The 19,207-nt window shown below is 39.8% G+C and overlaps 4 protein-coding genes and 1 long non-coding RNA gene across 5 annotated transcripts; 2 read left to right on the top strand and 3 right to left on the bottom strand.

Moving 5' to 3' along the window:
- The first annotated feature begins 1,606 nt into the window (after positions 1–1,606).
- LOC111853724 (DNA-directed RNA polymerase III subunit RPC4) lies at positions 1,607–6,713 on the top strand. The gene is made up of 9 exons (XM_023830956.2): positions 1,607–1,802; positions 2,242–2,419; positions 2,818–2,864; positions 3,102–3,256; positions 4,008–4,132; positions 4,447–4,552; positions 5,121–5,398; positions 5,545–5,697; positions 5,971–6,713. Coding segments are annotated over exons 1-9 (1,194 nt in total). The 5' UTR covers positions 1,607–1,800; the 3' UTR covers positions 6,121–6,713.
- On the bottom strand, positions 6,245–10,007 carry LOC111853725 (transcription factor A, mitochondrial-like). Its single transcript, XM_023830957.2, has 7 exons — positions 9,491–10,007; positions 9,057–9,175; positions 8,284–8,354; positions 7,649–7,798; positions 7,373–7,468; positions 7,017–7,073; positions 6,245–6,901 (listed from the first exon to the last, which is right to left on the bottom strand). Exons 1-7 carry the CDS (start codon positions 9,571–9,573, stop codon positions 6,635–6,637), a joined length of 843 nt encoding a protein of 280 aa, XP_023686725.2. The 5' UTR covers positions 9,574–10,007; the 3' UTR covers positions 6,245–6,634.
- LOC140581294 (uncharacterized) lies at positions 9,083–9,663 on the top strand. Its single transcript, XR_011984351.1, has 2 exons — positions 9,083–9,212; positions 9,331–9,663. It is a non-coding gene; the product is annotated as an uncharacterized lncRNA (long non-coding RNA).
- Positions 10,008–10,716: 709 nt separating the features above from the next.
- LOC111853726 (transcription factor A, mitochondrial-like) lies at positions 10,717–13,548 on the bottom strand. The gene is given in 8 exon segments (XM_023830958.2): positions 10,717–11,195; positions 11,198–11,321; positions 11,428–11,484; positions 11,643–11,738; positions 12,019–12,168; positions 12,433–12,503; positions 12,639–12,760; positions 13,019–13,548. Coding segments are annotated over 8 exon segments (783 nt in total). The 5' UTR covers positions 13,099–13,548; the 3' UTR covers positions 10,717–11,112.
- A 1,366-nt stretch (positions 13,549–14,914) lies between these two features.
- Positions 14,915–18,623, bottom strand: ube2d1b (ubiquitin-conjugating enzyme E2D 1b). Its single transcript, XM_023830838.2, has 7 exons — positions 18,448–18,623; positions 17,406–17,469; positions 17,285–17,316; positions 16,898–16,975; positions 16,707–16,812; positions 16,096–16,189; positions 14,915–15,312 (listed from the first exon to the last, which is right to left on the bottom strand). Exons 1-7 carry the CDS (start codon positions 18,469–18,471, stop codon positions 15,267–15,269), a joined length of 444 nt encoding a protein of 147 aa, XP_023686606.1. The 5' UTR covers positions 18,472–18,623; the 3' UTR covers positions 14,915–15,266.
- Between the last annotated feature and the right edge of the window lie 584 nt (positions 18,624–19,207).

Genomic DNA, 19,207 nt, shown 5'->3' with positions numbered 1-19,207 from the left:
AGTAATAAAATATATAAAACCGTGTTTTGGAAAGTAAGACACATCACAGATATTACAATACTGTAGGACACTATTAAACCCATACATGCCCAGTATGCAGGTATGTCAGAAATGCAGGCAAGCCATGATTTTCAAATCAAATCTGAATCAAACTGAATTTTGTGAAACTTCCATCAGTGCATCAAAATCCGGCAAGATGCTTCATTATCCAGACAAACGATGGCTGTTCATTCTGATAAAGAAAGACCATTAAGAGACAAAAGTTAGATGGAGAAGACTCTGCTGTAGGACAACAGGGTTTTACATATATATTTAGAAAGGTCACATGGTAGCAGATGGGCCCATTGGTAATCACTAAAAAAGGTTGGCGTCCAGGTTGTACTCAGCAGTTGGACCCTGTAGGAAGGTAATGAACCTGAACTGAGTGAAAAAAGCAGTACCCAGCTGTATAAATGGATAAAGTGTAATGCCCTAAATTATGTAAGTGTTCAGTAAGAACAACTAAAATAATACAAATTGGGAGAACTGGTCAGAGGTTGAACACAAGGTTAGTGTGTACTGATCAGAGAGTACTGTGGTAACCTAGATATTTTTTATGGGATTGGCTGCTAAAATCAGGATTTAAAAAAACTTAGTTACTAGTTATCAGTTAGTTGCTAGAGATGCATGTAAAGAAGTAGAGAAAGGGATCAGAGGAAGTGCCAATATTTGTTAAAGAGAAATTCCCTTCAGTTTATTTGGGTTTATAACCAGCATCCCACAAATGTAAAGAAAATGGGATTATGTGAATCTTACAAGGAAAATAGTTACAAAGAAAAGTTATCATATCGGGCCCCCAACCCAGATCAATCCAGTTATGTTCTAGATTTTTAGGGCCCCTATCACTCAGGGCCCTTGAAATCATGGTGCCCCAGTCAATCGGGCACAGTTCTGTACTGGAACTTTAAAGGGACTGAAATTTGCCATTTACCTCAAATCTGTGTACTCCATCCGTCCCGAAAGGTCTTATCATCCTAGAGCTTACTTTTGTTATCAAATTTATTTCACTTATAGGCTCCTGATATCCGCAATATGCCACATAAACAAACAAGGACCATATTTCTAACAGAATTTAATATAAAGAAAGTATTGCCATCATATAGGTGTCTTACCATCTGAATGAATTGACAGTTGCATATCTAAATGCAAACTTATAAAAAGATAAAGGTCCTTCCCACGAGATGAATCTCTTGTTGATTTGAATTGTTGACAGAGGTTTTATCCTTAGGCACTGCCTCAGGCATTAAGGTGTTGTCATTTAAATGTGCCTGTAGCAATTTGTCCGAAGAACTGTGAAACATCTAAAGATCTCTGAAACAAACCATGAAATAATTATTCATTTAAAATATTAATATACGAATTTACTTACGACCGTGAACTGAAGCTTTTATAAACTGAGGACATTTCTTGCGATGCTTTAAACGATTTCGCTTCATAATAGTAACCATTTCTTTATGTCGACTTGAACACCTTAGCAAATACTGCCACCATGTGGTTTATTAAAAAGAATTAGTCTATGATGGCCAAATTAAACACATTTTACAGAAACAACTTAAGGTTATATCTGTTCGTCCTTTTGCTGTAACACACATGCCGGGTCGCACTGCATCTGACATTCTCGCACTCCTCACTCCTATGTAGTTACTGCAGGACGTCATAATATAGTTTATTACGTAAATACTCCGTAGCCATCGCGGGTTCACTTCAGGAAGTGCAGCTGAGAGGCGCTGCTAATGCACAATGCAGATGTAAATGTGAATTATGTACGTATTGCATGCACAAATATCCTTTTTATTGACATTTGTGTGCAGATTTTGACGTGTTTGTACCTATGACGACGGGAAATCTCGTTAAATGTCTTGCAGGCGCAAATGCATTTGTTATATCCCGCGAACAAAATGGAGGCTCTTGTTTACAGTTGAGACTAGCTACCTTACTATAGCTATATATTTTTGTAAAATTTATGTTGCTTTCCGCGTTGAACGGATTTTATACAAAACAACATAACTGCGCTGTTAGAAGTAGTTTTTTGGCGTTAGGTTTGCAATAAAAAACCGCCTTGCGTACAAAAGATGATGTATAGTCTACCATCTCTCAAGGCGCGCGCCCCTGCACAACAGACTACATGCAAAGTATATCCGCGCGCCGGTAATTTTGCAGCTTTATTGCTTTTTCATTTTCATTTATATATTTTTATTAAAGGATGAGCGATCCACGCGATGTCGATAACAGTCCCAGCACGTCGGCGTCTGCCCTCAGACCGGGCTTCCCTTTGGGTCGAAGTCTCCCGGGAAGGACGTCCCTGAATTCCCCTCCTCCCCCTCCAGGCAGACTGAGCTCCTTGCGCTCCAGAGACCTGACCTTGGGCGGGTTTAAAAAGGTGAGCCTGGCCGGAAGGTTAGCATCCTTGTGCACACATTTCACCATTTCCTGTGGCTGATAGATAAACCTGAACTCCAACCGTGAGGGTCAGTCATTACAGCTGGAGAAGGAAACCCGCCAGAGCATGAAAATATACTCGAATAAATAAAGAAAATATGTCCGCCATATGGGTGCATTATTTATACTGGTGTGGGACAGGTTTATTTTATTATGTACAAATAATGTTGTGAAATGTAGTAGAAAACTGTAAAAGTAATAGGTTAAAGTTGAAAGCAGTTCAGTTAGTGTAGATGAACATATTAATCACAGATAAGCACTAAGACGTCTGCTTGTGTGTAAATAGTTTTTAATTCTTGCTTATAAAGTCTTCAATCTTTTTTCCTTTTTCACTTGTAGAAAACATTTGTCCCAAATGTGCATTCCATTAGGAAAACAAAAGATGAGTAAGTATGGATTCTGGGGTCTTAAATTTTTAAATCCCTGTATGACACACTAGACCTACTGCAAAATGTTCCCTAACAGTCCCTAAAGTAAACAGTCTGGCTCCAAACATGGAAATGTTTTTGGGATTATGTGACAAAAACAAAATTCTCAATTAATATTTATGGTACATGTCAAATAGTACTACCTTGTAAACATGGAAAAATACTGCTTTTAAGTGTTATAAATCTCATTTGGAGGTTGAAGGAAGAAACTCACACAGCGCCGAAGAAGGAAAAGAGAGAGCGGGAAGAGCGATCGAAAGAGCACAGAGGAAGGAGGAGAGAACGACCACAGACTATTCAGTCGCACTCCATATTTGAACAAGGTCCTGCTGATACATTTAGGAAAATAGGTAAACACATTTCGAAGTGAAGAATGAGTCGTTGTCTGACTGGGGCAGTGTGTATTACATATCCAGTTTATATTTTTTTAACCTCAGAGATGTTTGTGTGGAATTTTTCGTGTTGTACAAAAGCCTGAAGGTAGAAATTTCTCAGTGGGCTGGTCTATCTAGAAGACTCCCCCCCCCCCCCTCAGTTGTCAGCAAATTATACCATGGGAGACCCCACCCCTAGTTATTGGCGAAATTATGGGGCCGTTTGACAGCAAATTCCCAGGCTGCTTTCTGTTGCCAGTGTACCCCTGAGTGTGTGTGTGTGTGTGTGTCTGTGTGTGTGTGAGCGGGTTTACCTATCCTTTTGGGGACACAATGTCCCCATAACGTGATAAATATCCGTTTTTTTCCCCTTATGGGGACCGGTTTCCTGGTCCCCATAAGGGAAAACTCTATTTTATAAAAATCGGTGACTGCTATGAAAAAAAACTAAAAATGCAAAAACTCTTGTATTTTGTTAGGTTACTTATGGTTATGGTTAGGGCAGGGTAGGGGTTAAGGTTGTCATAGTTAATGTTAGCATTTTTCCCATTGAATGAATGAGCGGTCCCCATAAGGATATGTTTACCCTACATGTGTGTGTGTGCCATGCAATGGACTGGCATCCCATCCAGGGTGTTCCCCTGCCTTGCAGCCTGGGACAGGCTCCAGGCCCCAGGTTGGAAGTTGGATTGATGAATGTTCCTAACTGAGCTTTTTTTTTTCCCAGGCAGCTGGGAAAGAACAGAACTGAGCGAGTCTGGCCTTTCGCCCGTCTTGAAATGCATCAAAAAGGAGAAACGCACTTCAGAAGACGACGAGGACGAGATTTTACAAAAGCTCCATCGGGACGACGTAAGCCGTGGCCGTGGTGACGGGAGACAAGCGTTGGAGGCCATTTGAGCTTAGCCTGGCAGAAGGAATCCGAAATAGCGGTTTCGTCTGCCAGAATCTTCCGAAATGCTTTGGTCGGTGAAAAATTTGTCAGCATGTGAGGAGCTGCATTTCGGATGCCGTCTGTCACCTTTGCTTCAGATGCTCCAGAATTCACTCGTGCTACAAGCACGGGAGTATCTGTTGTATTTGTTTAACTTCTGTTTAAATTACCATTTATTTTAAACACCTGTGTCATTATTGTCCATATGACTCCCTCCTTTCCGTCTTAATAGTTTTTGGATGACCCAGGTCTGAAAAATGATGCAAGGAACAGACCAATTCAACTGCCACTGTATAAGTCCAGTGATTTTTTCAATGCCAGTGAGCCCACCACCCATAGTAAGTCCCAATACTATTCATCCACTTATCTTCTCAGCCTTTTATCCTGGCCTGCAGTAAGTAAAATGAAAAGGCCCTTAATTTGCCATTTGCAGAAGTACAGATACATTGCAATGCTCTTTCTCCACAGATCACATCTTGCCGTCTTTCAAGAGACACACATATACAGTTAGGACACAGCTTGGGGTCTGAGCACAGGGTCGGGCGATTAATCTGGCACATCTGAAGCATTCCAGGGGGCTAAGGGTCTTGCTCAAGGGCCCAATAGAGATGTGACTATTGTGCCGAGTCCAGGGCTCGAAGCAGCAACCTTCCAGTGACGGGCAACGAGCTCCAACCCACTGAACCACACACAGTGCATACAGTGCAGTACAAAACAGTGAACCCAGAATATTCTAAGTACCTTAAAAGCTATGGTGCTGTAAACCTAATGCTAACACAAAAAAATGTACATGTCAAATGTATAGAACAAAACTTAATTTTTGGTACATCACTGTTTTCTCCGGACATGCATCAGTACTGAATTGATGATTGCAGTGACCAAAGTGCTTCTTGCACTGTTCTTCAGTTAAAGAAGAAGCATCGTTTGACTGTACAAGCGTGAAAGCTGCCGGCACAAAGGCACAGAGGCAGCAGCCCCCCACAGCAGCGGAGTGCAGCCCGGCCCCCCAGCAGCCCAGTGTGGCGGAGCTCTTCCAGCGGCTCAGTGTGTGCGACGAAGAGGCCCTCCTGTTCATCCAGCTCCCGGACAGCATGCCCGGCCAGCCCGCGGCAAGTGCCGAGAAACCCGCCAAGAAGGAGAGCAAGGCGGAAGATCTGAAACGAGCCGCTCAAGCAAAGGCGCGAGTGAGTTTCTCCATCATACCTGCCCATTAAGCCGAGGTCCAATCACACAGACCGACATTATTAATTTTATAAACATTAACCATCACAGTTCGACATTTTCACATTTATTACTCAGAATCATACTCAGAACTCATCTTATTCGACAGGATCCAGTTGGGAAAGAAGGACCCCCGGTTCTGTCGGATTTCTCTGAGGGACTCATAGGAAAACTGCAGATTAGAAAATCTGGCAAAGTACAGCTGCTCCTTGGGGAGGTCGCCTTGGACGTTTCGGAAGGGGCAGCGTTTTCCTTTTTGCAGGTACAAGCACTTGGTCTGTCAAGAGCAGTGTTTCCCAATACCGGGAGCTGGGAGGGAGCAAAAATGTGGACTGTCTGGCAGGGAGCAAAAACATGAGAGTCCCTGAGGACCGGATTGGGAAACACTGATCAAGAGCATATCTCACAGACACTTCTCTTCTACATTTAACAATTTAAGGAGATGAGACAACATACCTTCTTAAACACCACAATACACAATAAAGTTTTAATATAGTAAAGCTTAGAATTTGACATCTTTTTGGCATTTTTGCAGCAACTCGTGTCTGTCCGCTTATCCGAAGGCCTCACCGGGGAAATGAGTGTCCTGGGAAACGTGAAGCACAAGCTGGTGTGCTCTCCGGACTTTGAGCTGCTTTTGCAGGACGTGGCGCGCTCCTCTGCCGCATGCCCAGGGAACGGATAGGCATGCAGCGGTGTCACAGTTCGTACAAGTCAGCAGGTTACCTGTACTAGATACCCACACAACTAGCCATTTAAAAAAAGTAGCAAAAAATGTATCGTGTTTGAGAATATTTGTGTGAAACGCATTCAGTAGAAAATAGTTATTTATTACATTGTTGAAAGACGTGAAAAATGTGACGTTTTAACCATAAACACATACTAAATGCATTTACCTAGTAAATCAGTTTTTTTTTTTTTTTACATACTGGTTATGTCAATAGACACATTTTAAACAATACTGTGTTGTAGTATTTTTGACTACTGGAAGTACAAGAAAAAAAGAAAAAAGTCTTCATTTGCCATTATTTACAAATCTGCATTGTGTGTACTGATCCGTTACGACACTAGTTCAAACAGGCTTATGCCATATGCCATGTAATAGCCAGGCATGCTAATATTCAGGAGCACATCTTTGCAGAGTGGTTTTATTCAGGGTGGAACCTTCCTTTCTGGCCCCAGCGTGTCCCCTCGTGACGTCACTCTTCAGCTTTCCCTTTCCTCACCGTCTTGCTGCCAGCGGAGGTGGCTGCAGTCTTAGCACCTGCTGCTCTTACAGTCCCCTTAGTCCTGATAGTTTTCACGGTGGACTTCATCTTCGGCTTCTGGCGGGAGGCCGTCTTCTTCACGCGGCCGACGGAACCCCGGATCAGGTCCACCCTTCCGATCTCTCGCATGTGCTCCTCCCACGCCTTCATTTCGTTTTTGTAGCGAATTTTCTCATCCTCGGCTTGCTGCAAGTATACCTATGGATGGACGAACAAGGATGACATTTTCCTAAGCAAATCTGTGACTTTGTGAAATAAGCCAAATACACACACACACACAAACACACACACAAGATCTCTGTTCAAGACCTACCTGTTTCTGTGTGGTATTCAGCTTCTTCCATTCCTCCATTAATGTTTTTGTCTTTGTCTAAGAAAATAAGTTTTTTTTTTTTAATTTACCACAGTACATTCTATGAAGATTACATAGTATAACATGGTTGTAATATTGTAGGGTGATTATTGTGAAAATGGGACAGTTAAACTTTTCAGTCAATATATGTGTTTAGTAATACTTTGCTATATAGTGTTCAAGGGGCATTAATGTATTTAGAATGGTATCAAGTCGGGACTCAGGACACCGAGGTGATTTTTCCAGAAAGCATCCCATTCTAACAATACTCACCCTAATGTATGTAATGCATGTATGTAATGTGAGGTTAATCTTACCAGCATTGTGGCTCCCTTGGTTTCTGGGTATTTTTCCGCTATGAAGATGAAGAGGCCGGTCTTGGGCCTTTTGGGCTTACCCAGGCTTTTTAACTCCTGAGAATGTCAAAGAAGCCAAATACATTTGAAAAACTTGGAATGCAAACCAACACAGCTGCAATGTTCAGGGAAATACGTTCAGGCTAGCAGGCGACCTTCCCAGTGGATAAACCCTTTTAATTACACACACACACACACACACACACAGACACACACACAGGTGCCCCCTTTCCCCACCTTCCTCTTGCGGATGGCTTTCCTCTTTGCCATCTTCACTCTCCGGGCTTCCTTGAGAGCAGCGACCTGAGATGGACTGAGCTGCGCCTTGTACTGCTCCATCTCAGCATTATACTGCTTCCTGGCCACAGATGACGCCTCCTCAAAGGGCTGCAGGAATGACACGGATCGAGACAAATCTTATGTACAGTCTCAGGGCAAGAGGGTCAGATCTTTAATACTACGCTTCACCTGCCGTTTCGTGAATTTGAACTTTTTTTGTATGAACACATTTAGGCTAAAGGGTAAATAAAAATTAAATTACGGAAAGAATATTCATGGTTAATAAAAAATGCATCCAGGCATTTTTCTAGAGTTTTACTCTGGTCAGGGTTGCAGGAGGATGGGCCTGGAACCTATCCCAGGTGGCACAGGGCATAATTTCGGGGCCCACTCCAGAAAGGACACCAGTCATGGGCATAAATTATAGGGGGACGAGAGCGTGGTCACCCCCCCAATAATCAAAACCAGCCAATGCAACCACCTCAAATGGGTGGAGACCACAACCCTCCCCAATACCCAACCCAAAGTCATGTCGTTGACACCAGTCCATCACACACTCAATCGTCTTAATTTGCCACATTGAAATGCCTTACCTTTTTCTGCTCAGGTGTCAACTCCCTCCATTGCTGTGCGATCTTTCGACTTAAATCAACAATTTTCACATCTGAAGAGACAAAGATTTAATTCCTATTATGAATTGGCAATAATTGCATGAGATTTTTACTGCGGTAAAGTGTGATTCAGGATTCCGCGTGATTTATGTGCAGTGCAGTGAGGTATACTGGAAAAGAGTTGCATTTTGCTACTCATGATTTGCGAGTTAGAATGCCATCACCTCCACCCTGAAATCTGCCAATATTATATCACATTAAAAATGCATTTAGTGCACAAAAACTGATTTGTGGAAAAAAAAAAGTCACAAACATATTTTTGCACATTTTCACTTCATTGAGCTCTATGGCTAATTGGAATTGCAGGAGATTTGAAAGCAAATTACCTAAAAAGTGACCGAGAAGGATCAAAGTAGGCTAATATTGACCAGGCTGATTTGTGAATCCAAACCAAATGTGGTCAGTCATAGGTCAGCGTGTGGGAAAAAAATACTGTTTTTACACATAAACCTTAACAATGAAAACACCCTCATAAATCACAATATCCATGCTGTTTTTGACACAACGTGATTTGCGAAACAATTCATAAATATATTTGCTCACGTGTCATCACTCAGTGTAAATGCAAACTATCTTTACCGCGGTGTAATTTTTACATTCTTATTGGCATTTAAAGTCCCTGGAGCAAAACTAGATCATGCGTCATGCTCCGAATTAAAGACCAGTCCGGCCTGCTATGCAGCAGTCATCTTCACCTGGATGCTGCCTGGAGACGACCGGCCACTGCTGCTGCACGAAATGCAGGTAGCTGGTCTTGGGCCTCTTCGGCGGACCGTCCGAGGTGGTGCTGAAACTTTTAATCGCGGCGGAGATCCTAATAATACAGGCGGGCGGGTGTACAGCGAAAGCATGTAATAATGCAACCATTACACTGCGTGCTACTCAGTGTCATTTGAATATCATTACAATGCATTGTACTCATTGTCATTTCTTGAATGTCAACAGACCTGATCTTAATATTTGTTTCAGGAGAGTCATCAAAGACGGTGTTCAATGCCACCAGAGTTCAGCCTGTGTCACACGATTTGAGCATATCCCCAGATCGGAAATTGCATCTATACAGCAGACGCCCACGCGGTCTGATAGCCTAGCCATAGAGCAAGCTAAGCTACCGACTGCTGGGTCTTACCTGAAAACAGAGACGCCCGTGAGGAAACCCAGCGGCTTGCTCAGGAGGCTGGCCCCAACTGACATCAAGCTGAAGGAGACCATTTTCTGGTTCTTCAAAACAAACGTCTATCCAACCATTAGATTACAAAAAAGTAATACACTGAATCGGGAAGGTTATTTATCTGGGTAAAATGCTGCCTTGTACCCCCAACGACCGTTTTTGACAAGACATGGAGGTAAAAAACAAAAAAAAGGCGCTCAAAACGTTGTCTTGCCCCGCGGACGGAGCCGAGGAACCGCGCCGCGTCGCACGTTCAGAGTGACGTTATCTCTGTGGGCGCGGTCTAAGGGGCCATGCACTTCAGCACAGTTCATTATATGCGCCTCTTGTCGGCATTTTCAGCGTAACGGTTGCCTGATATAATGTACAAAATGCTGTAAATAAATTCTACATAAGAATTGTAAAAGCCGACGATTTGAATGTGACCTGCTGTTTCGCGGCAAATCAAAAGGCAGCTATAGCCGCGCCCCCCCCCCCCCACAGCGCTCTTATGGGACCGCCAGGCAGCGCATTTTCTCGATGAAATGCATTGTGGGAAGGTCAAATGGCCTAACAACGTCTCGCACGCTTTGGTTTACCACATCCGTGAAAAGACTTTCTTGACTTTTTCCACAATAAACCAATAACGTTTTTAACGATTTAGATAACAAATATCTTGATGTTTCGAAATGCATGTACATTGCCTTAATATAAAATGTAGTATAAGCATTTCTAAATATTTTAACCATAAATTTGGTTTAGGTATTATTTAGAGTAACATTATTCCATATCGAAAATGACTTAAAGACTTATAATTTCTGATTTAATGAGGAGAATATAAAAGTGTCAGCTGTTATTGGAACCATGCTGTTGGTTCACAGAAATAATTAATCAGTGCATGGTCTAAAACTACTACTAAAAACAGTATAATTTGTGACAGGATTGAAAGCTGAACAGATGTCTTTTATGGAAAAACATTTCCATGGAGAGATGTCAATACTGCCTGTGAAAATGCCACATCAGTTCGCTGATTTGAAAGCCACCCAGTTAAGTGACAATCGTCACATTTATTCTGTTTGAGAAAGATTACAAATACATGACATCATCCTTTAGATTCTGAAGCTCTTATGAAAATGTTTATAATTATTTCATGTATACTATTTACCCCCCATGGAACTCAAAGTAAAAATGAAACAAAGTATAGCTTGTATAATGTAAAATCAAAATCTTTAATGAAAACAGTGTCAGTACAAAATTAATGTCAACTGGCTTTTATAACAACTCAGGGACAGATGATTCTTAATTTTATATTGCTTATGAGACATTTTCACATTACATTTTGTTTAATGACAATTAGAAAAATCTGAAAATTTTGAATCCACACTTCATAGTGTAAGTTGGCCTTTCCGGGGTGTGTGGATAATTGATAACAGTGATTGCATATTAGAGGTTAAGTCTCTGGCATTTATGATGGCTAAGGACTTGAAACAGAACAATTATAGTTATACAACCGGCAACAAAAGGACTGTAAAAAAATCATTCAGCATTTTAGCACCTAGTGATTTTCACCTTCAATCATACGGATTTCGTCACATTTAAGTTCATTCCTTACTGTCACCTGGCTTCACAGTCACCTTGGCTTTAGCGGATTTGACTCTGGATTTCCCTGCCCACCCTCTTTTTGCCGTTTCACTCCTGCAGCTTTTCGTCGAATGAGGTCCTCTCTCCCAAGCTCTTGCATATGCTCTTCCCAGGATTTAATCTCATCTTTGTAGCGGATCTTATCATCCTGTGCTAGTTGCAGGTAGACCTTATTAACACAAAGGCATAGACGTAGATTGAGACAATGTTAATTACTGATATCAAGCTTTGCCTGAATTTGGTCAAATTATTCATGTTAGATTGACAAGACCCACCTGTTTCTGTGCGGCATTCAGACTTTTCCAGATGTCCAGCAAAGCTTTTGACTTTTCCTAATAAAGAATGAAATGAAACTATCAGAATCAGAAAAACTTTATTTATCCCGGAGGAAATTGCTAGATGTAAAGAGTACGACACAAGTGCCACTCACAGAGAATGAGAGAGAGTGATGAACGCAAAAAAACAACACAATGACTTGTGAAATTCTCACCACCATCGTTTTCCCTTCGGCTTCCTCAAAATGTTCTGTCATAAAGATGTTGACAGCAGTCCTTGGTCGTTTGGGCTTTCCGAGATTCGTCAGCTCCTGCAAATGTTATGAAGCAAATGAAACAGGTACAAAACGTCTCCAACAAATGTCGCCCATGAGGACTGTGGGTAACGATACTATGCTTCTGTCTAAGCTGACATATTCATCCTTATCGCCTTACAATTTTACCGATTTAAATTGATTGATATTTTAAATACCTATTACATACATTACGAAGCAGTAACCAGGTCTTTTGAAACTCATCTCTTACCTGAACATTTTTGACAAAGAGCAGCAATGGGTGGTATTCCACAGAATTCGTGCTCAATTCACTCACCCTCTTTTTCCTGACAGCCTCTTTTTTGGCCAGTTTCTGTCGCTTTTCTTCCTTGAGAGCTGCTGCCTGAGATGGACTGAGCTGGGCCTTGTACCGCTCCATCTCAGCATTATACTGCTTCTTGGCCGCAGCTGAGGCCTCCTCAAAGGGCTTTGAATAAAATCGCGATTGTGATGTATTCTTCAAGTTATGGCAACCAAATGCAATGATAAGTTATTTTGCGGGAGTGGGAGGTGTCAGATTCATTCTGATTTCTTCCACCTGCTCTCATTATCTGCAGTGTTCACATACAGGTGTGAGCCGTTTAGTTTTGCCATAGTAATGGATAACTCCAGTGTCAACAATAGCGTCCACAAAATACGCATATTTCATGACAAGTTTATCCAACAACGCAAACAAATTGAAACATCTTACCTTTTTCTGTTCAGGTGTAAGTTCTCTCCATTGCATTGCAATTTTCTGAGTTACCTCGATGATTTTAAATCCTGTAAAAAAGGACAACTAAAATAACAATTTTACGTCAAAACACACGTAATTGATACTTTAATTATTCCTTTATCTATGCGAGTTCATTTTGTGTTCTTTGATCAGCCGTGACATTAAAATGCATCGCTCTATACCTGGGTTCTGCCTGACAATGACGGGACGTTGCTGTTGTGCGAAAAACATGTACCCGTTCATCGGCTTTTTGGGAGGCCCCTCTGAAGTGCTGAACCCTTTTACTGGAACCACGGCGATGCATCTTTATAATGTCGAGAGAGAGAGAAATACTGCAATGGGATGGTCTGCTAGCAGCAATATCGACCTCGCAAGAAAATGTGACCATATATTACACTTAACTGTATACTACTGATTTAACTGCTTTACATCAACGCTTCCTGCGTACATTACCACTTAAGGATCTTGCACGATGGCCTTTATCGTTAATGCAGCATACACAGTCATGCTGACTACACCTTTTAAATATTTCTTCTGACTCCTAATGCATCTTGCCACTTACCTTAAACACGCACTCGAGAAAAGACTCAGAGGCTTAACTAGATAGCCGCTACAAGATGAAACTAAACCGAGGAGAGCCATGTCTTCTTGAAAACGTATATCTATGCAGACATACTTCAGAAAACGTCAGATCGGTTGACTGTAGTTCTGAGTACAGCTGCCCGCATCCTCCGGGATACGGCATGGACCGTAAAACACTTGCCAGTCCCAATAAAGGTCTACGAACCGCGAATTATTTGCGAATCCGATATCCCTCACTTTCATACGCCTCCATTCTGACAAAAGTGCACAACACCGTGTAACGATGGCCCAGACAAACGAGTATTTGCGAATATTTCAAATTGAAATTTCCACTATATGAATCCTTTAAACTCTTCAGATTGCCAAAACATGTACGTACGAGGCGCCGCTATCTGGCCTACGTCATGCAGTAGAACCAATGATTTTTCAATGGTTTCTGAGAAACGCCCAATGAAAAAACTGAACTCTTCGCGGTTTCTATAACCTCAACTCCATCCCGTCGCACATCTATGCGTTGTTATCAAATGGCCTTATGGGAAAAGTTGAACTGAACGTAAACTGCTCTTCGATTCATTTGGTACTTTCGCAATATCCAGCTCTGCCACTTAAAATGCTGCATTGCTGTATGTCTATTTTTGTATTATTTTTTCTTTCTGAATGAAAATCAATAGATTCTGAAGCTGTATTTGTGACATTTTATAATTATTTGCAGTCCTCTATGTAATATTTCTATATGCTAGGCATACATTTATAATAGAGCGTTTACGTTCTCATTTTGTTTCTTGTTTGTATCTGTGTTAACTTCAGAATTTGTAAGATCTATCACGCACGCACACCACATGGGTGGTTTGACAGTCTGCTCTTCAAAACATGAATAATATATTATTTAGAATAATATTTTAATTAGTTAGGCTGGTCAGATAAATATAAAATGAGATAAGTCTCCGTAGTTTTAGAACATGACAGAAGAATTTTTGTACAAAGTCAACCTAAAACAAACCAAATTACATGAGCTCTCTTTCTCATTTAAGAAATCCAGCAGCTTCGTGATAAGTCTGAGAAAGATCCACTGTAGTAGATAGATAGATATCTAGATAGATAACTAGATAGATAGATAGATAGATATCTAGATAGATAGATAGATAGATAGAATGATTTCCTGATACAAGCATTTCAAAATATTTTCCCATACACTGTCAGGAAGCAGTACCAATTAGTACCAAAGTACTTTTGAGGGCACAGTTACGTGTCACTGGGGTTGTACCCCCAAGGGTCTGCCAATTGTAGCCATAGATAAATGTACCTTTTAATCTAAGGTACAGAATTGGGCTCTAAGGAGCATTTGTGTGCCATTGGTTGTACGTTAATGTTGTTTGTATCTGGGGGAACAAAACTGTACCAGGGCTGCACCCTTTTTCTGACAGTCTAAGACGCATCCATTGGTTTCCAGACTGATTTCTTGGTGAGGGGGTCCGACCAGACCTGTCTTTCCAAAGCCATGGATTCTAGTACATTCTGCGGATCCACAGGCATTCCCAACATAGTTATGAAATAAATTCCCTTCATTGTATCCTGGGTATTTCCTGAAATCCCCCTGCCCTCTCTTTTTTAACAGTGCCACCTTTACCACACACTTTTTACATTACATTTATTAATCCCACCCTTTTTTGAAAATTATGATTTTGATTTTTTGGGACAGCAGGGTCAGACAGCCCCAAGAGCAATTGGGGGTGAGGGGCCTTGCTCCGGGCCCCACAGTGGAATCACTCTGCTGACCCTGGGATTTGAACCACTGACCACAGACTCAGACTAGCCCCCTGATCCACATACCACACCCCCCCACTTCACATAAAAGATGTTCACACAAACCTACATATGCAGTTTTTATACAATTTTTAATGCAAAATAATAAAAATAGATCCAGACCAGTTTTGTACTATACAATAAAAATTTCTAAATGGAAAAAAGAAATTACCTACAGAAAAGAAAGAAAAAAAATCTTAATGGATGCCTGTTGTAAAAACTGCATAATTTATTTTTTTAATTAAAAAATGGACCCAATGACTAAGGAAGGGGAAAAAAGAAACATGTTACATTTGTGAATTTATACAACTGAAATTGCTTGTATGATAAATGTTAACAGTACATTATGTTCAATAGTATAACCTAAGGGCTTTTAGGCTCTAGAATTTACAGTGCTTTGTGACTTGAAATTATTGGCTAAGTTTTTACATTGCATATTTTTGGGTCCATTCTCTCGCCAGTCTGTTGTACCTGAACAAAAAAAAAATACAATAAAAATGACAAAGACCGTATTACACCTAAAGGGATAATACATACAGCAAGCAAAAGCATTTTTTCAGAAGCAATTTCATATTTAAACTTTTAATTAGTACACCTTTCCAGTGTTTTGCAGTGCTTTTCAAACGAATTCTGCATCCCCTTGGAAATTAAGTTAAATGAGTCAAATGAGCAATACAATGCTCAGCTACACTGGATTAGTAGTTACAGAAATATTTTCTTAGCACAAAAGATTTGTAAATAGCATTATAAAAGTTTATTTCAGTCATGCATGGAGAAATCAGATGTGTCAGCTTATTTTAGATTTTACTAGGTAACTAATGAACTTTATATAATAGCTTTTGCTGTTGATATGATGGCTGGCATTCTGAGTAAGAATGTACCCAAAACAGTTTGCAATCACTTGGAAGCCTGACACACTACTAGCATATATTTCACCTGACAGTGTTTTCAGTCAGATGGCTAAAATTAAGACTTTGTCTGCCACCAAAATAATGTGACTTAACAAAACAAACAAATTTAAGTCTAAATTACTCATACATGTTAACAGGCACCTTTGTTGCAGTTTTAAGTTACTACTAAGTAATAAGAAAATTAGCTTAATTTAATGATTGTTATGTGTACAATTGTTTACTAAAAGGACAGCACTATTTGTAAGTATATTAATTTCCCCAGATGGGGACACAGGCAGAACAGATTTTCAGTCAATTTCATATGACAAACAATTATAATTAAAAATTTAAATACCATACTCACTTTTCTTTGTCAGACTTGTAGATGTGTGCTATATCTGGAACTAATGGGTCATCTGGATTTGGATCACAGAGCAACGAACATATGGACAGTAAAACTATAAAAAAGATAAAATGATGATGATAGATTTTTTTCCCCCAAAAATACTTTCTCTTTGTAAGTGCACACATGATATATAAAAAAAAACAGTTTGGGTTATGACATTATATGAATCTAACAGCTGAAAATGGAGGCCAAAGTGTCACAATGACAGTCGAGAGCAGATTAAATATTTTATGCCTTGAATCTGATATATATATTTATGTTGGTCATGTTGGATCATTTAATAAATGATCCATGATGTTATAATGTATCACAGCACAACCCTGTCAAGCGCCTTGGGGTGACACTGACAATAAAGGCATTATAGAAAAATAAAAATAAATTAAATTGAATTTAATTGAATAAAACTGGGTTTAAAAATAAGACCTGGGCTACTGTGTGTTACTAGGCTTTATATGTCATGCCTGAAATATGTACTTGTTCGGCAAACATAATTTTATACACACACACACACACACACACACACACACACACACACACACACACACACACAATATTAATATAAGACTGACCTTTTGACACTGTTAGAGCTGGTGACCACTGTGATCTCAGAATGTCCAGGCAGATACTTCCATTACTGTTTATGTTTGGGTGATATATTTTTGTCGTGAATGCTACCTAATGAAATGGGAGGAATGTAAGTCGTTAGTTTCTGTCAAACCGAGAACGCCAATGCATTTTGGAAGCATTTGGTATTTCTAACCTTTGGTGGTTTGAAGGGATAGTCTGTAGGAAAGTGGATTGTGAGAAAAAACACTCCTCCTTGATATGGACTGTCACCCTGCAAAACAACACATCTGGGCATTTTAAACAGTAGAAGGGCAAAGCACACAGTATCATACTCAATTTAAATATAATCATTTCTAGCATTCTGAAGGCAAATCATCCCCAATCTGATACCAACGTATTTTCATACTATTTCTGATGCAATTATATAAATAACTATAGCTGGAAAAGGAGAATTACTTGATATTATAAATTAATAAATGACACTCTGCTTTCTAATTTTGATTGAAAGCACGGTCAGTGTTAAAATTTGGGTCATTATGTTCTGATTTAAAACTACACGATGAATCCCAGCAGTACTTACCGGCCCCATTATTGTTGCTTGCCAGTGAAACACTAAACAGTAAAGAGAAAAAAAAATCTCTTAGTCATCCGGGAATCAAATATTATAACATTTTACATAAGAAGAAAAATGAGAAGCTTACAGTCCTCTCCGACTGGACCTGCAGAACACTGGGCAGGCGGATCTCTTTGTAAATCATGCAACTCCTGGAAGGGAAAGGACCAAATAAACTTGAAAAACAAAATCAGATCGTTCCGGTTTTTCTCAAAAATTCATTCAGCAAGAATGTGTCCTGCTTGCAGAGATCAGACGTCACCACTAGATTAAAAACATGCGCAAACATGCTCCGCCAGCTGAGCGGGATTTATTCTTTAAAAACACAGCCGTGTTATTCATTACCGTTTTGTTCTACTGTTTTGTAAAAAACAAAGATAGTTTTACTGGAAAAATACCAGACTAAAAAAAGCAGTTGCGTTTGGCCATAAGTAAGAAAACTAACAACCAGACATGGGAAAAGTATATAATAACGTATAATAAACACGCGACGGGACATCTAAGGTGGGATGTTCGTATTCATCGACAGTAGGATTACATCATCTGAAAATGACTGCGCCCATTAATAGGGAGAATGTAGGAGTCCATGCAGCTGTATGAAATAAGCACACAAATTTCGCTACTAACAACCCAATAATGTCGTGACGTGCCTTTGTGTGGAAATCCCAAGAGAGGTGGCAATGAAAAAATAGAGCTGCTATTTCGCCAGACCTCGGTGCAGGGCTATGGGGCACACGGAAGTAGCCAAACAGCACTGCGTTAACACTATAATCATAATAAACAATTTATCGATCGGCTACACATTAAAGGTGGTAATGATAAATTCTTACGATGATTTGAAAATAATAATAATGGCCGTTTATTTCTTTCTTCCATATCTGGTCTGCCTGCTATACATTGATACCAAGGGCCAAAAGGCGCACTTAATTAGGTAGGATAATGGTTATAATTAAACACTTCAGCAGTTATCTTACAGATTAACAGTAATCCTCCATACATACATACAGCAGCAAGGTCACCATTATTTTATAACCAACAGCATCTGACCATCCATATACCAGTTCTTGGCTCCTGTAACTATAGCCACATAATATCTTTCCGTTTTAATATTGGTAGTTAAATTTACTTACCTTTTGTATTCTTTTCAAAGCCATGTCGACAGACGTAGCCAAATGTCCGTACTTTATACACTGTATAGATATAATCTTTGATAAAAGCAAGACGATGATTTCTATTTCTCTTCACTGATCGCCAGGGTGTGTTTTACAATTTTGGTTTCCTTTGTTTCCGCTTTCTGTTCAGAGGAGCGTAAAAACTAGTGCATTCTGGGGCTTGAAGTTTTACATTTTAGTTACGCTTCTTAACTCTTTAGGGAATGCCGCAATTGTTCATCTTTGTTAATAAATATTTCCTGAATAAAATATTACAAAATAGCACAGAATAATAATTATAATAATTATGTTAAACTAATACTTATGTCTAGCTTCTGAGGAAAGATTAAGACGTTTATATAACGTAATCATTCACTATATTGGCCTACGTTTAAGGTGTAATGATAATAATGATAATAATAATGATAATAATAATAACAATAAGAAGAAGAACAGATTGCAAAATATTTATGTAACAATATTCATAATTTTTACATAAAATTCACAGCCAAACAGCTAAACAGGATTGAAGCCTTTCAAATTCATTTTAAGTTAAGTTCTTGTCATCACTGGTAACTGTGTAAATTATGTACAAAGTAATTATTCTTTACAATGTTTTCATCGTGGCCCAGCTTTTTAATGTTTAAAAGTAAAGCCTTAGACATTTCTCAGGCTTTTCTTTCTGTGGCGCTGCGTTACTGTAGCCAGACCTTGAAGTTGTATAATGTGAATGTGGTCT

The sequence above is a fragment of the Paramormyrops kingsleyae genome, chromosome 20 (assembly GCF_048594095.1).
Source record: "Paramormyrops kingsleyae isolate MSU_618 chromosome 20, PKINGS_0.4, whole genome shotgun sequence".
NCBI classification, from domain to species: Eukaryota; Metazoa; Chordata; class Actinopteri; order Osteoglossiformes; family Mormyridae; genus Paramormyrops; species Paramormyrops kingsleyae.
Note: the sequence above shows the minus strand (reverse complement) of the source record. Positions and strands in the feature narration are given on the sequence as shown.

Bases quoted from the DNA above. Each gene is read 5' to 3' on its own strand.
- LOC111853724 (XM_023830956.2), top strand. The intron at 3,257-4,007 runs GTAAACACATTT...TTTTTTTCCCAG, and splicing joins TGATACATTTAGGAAAATAG to GCAGCTGGGAAAGAACAGAA. The intron at 5,399-5,544 runs GTGAGTTTCTCC...CTTATTCGACAG, and splicing joins CCGCTCAAGCAAAGGCGCGA to GATCCAGTTGGGAAAGAAGG.
- LOC111853725 (XM_023830957.2), bottom strand. From the start codon at position 9,573: ATGGTCTCCTTCAGCTTGATGTCAGTTGGGGCCAGCCTCCTGAGCAAG. The intron at 8,355-9,056 runs GTGAAGATGACT...TTGTCTCTTCAG, and splicing joins CGTCTCCAGGCAGCATCCAG to ATGTGAAAATTGTTGATTTA. The intron at 7,074-7,372 runs GTAAGATTAACC...TTATTTTCTTAG, and splicing joins CCAAGGGAGCCACAATGCTG to ACAAAGACAAAAACATTAAT.
- ube2d1b (XM_023830838.2), bottom strand. From the start codon at position 18,471: ATGGCTTTGAAAAGAATACAAAAG. The intron at 17,470-18,447 runs GTAAGTAAATTT...TTTCCCTTCCAG, and splicing joins CTTTGAAAAGAATACAAAAG to GAGTTGCATGATTTACAAAG. The intron at 17,317-17,405 runs GTAAGCTTCTCA...TTTACTGTTTAG, and splicing joins AGGTCCAGTCGGAGAGGACT to TGTTTCACTGGCAAGCAACA.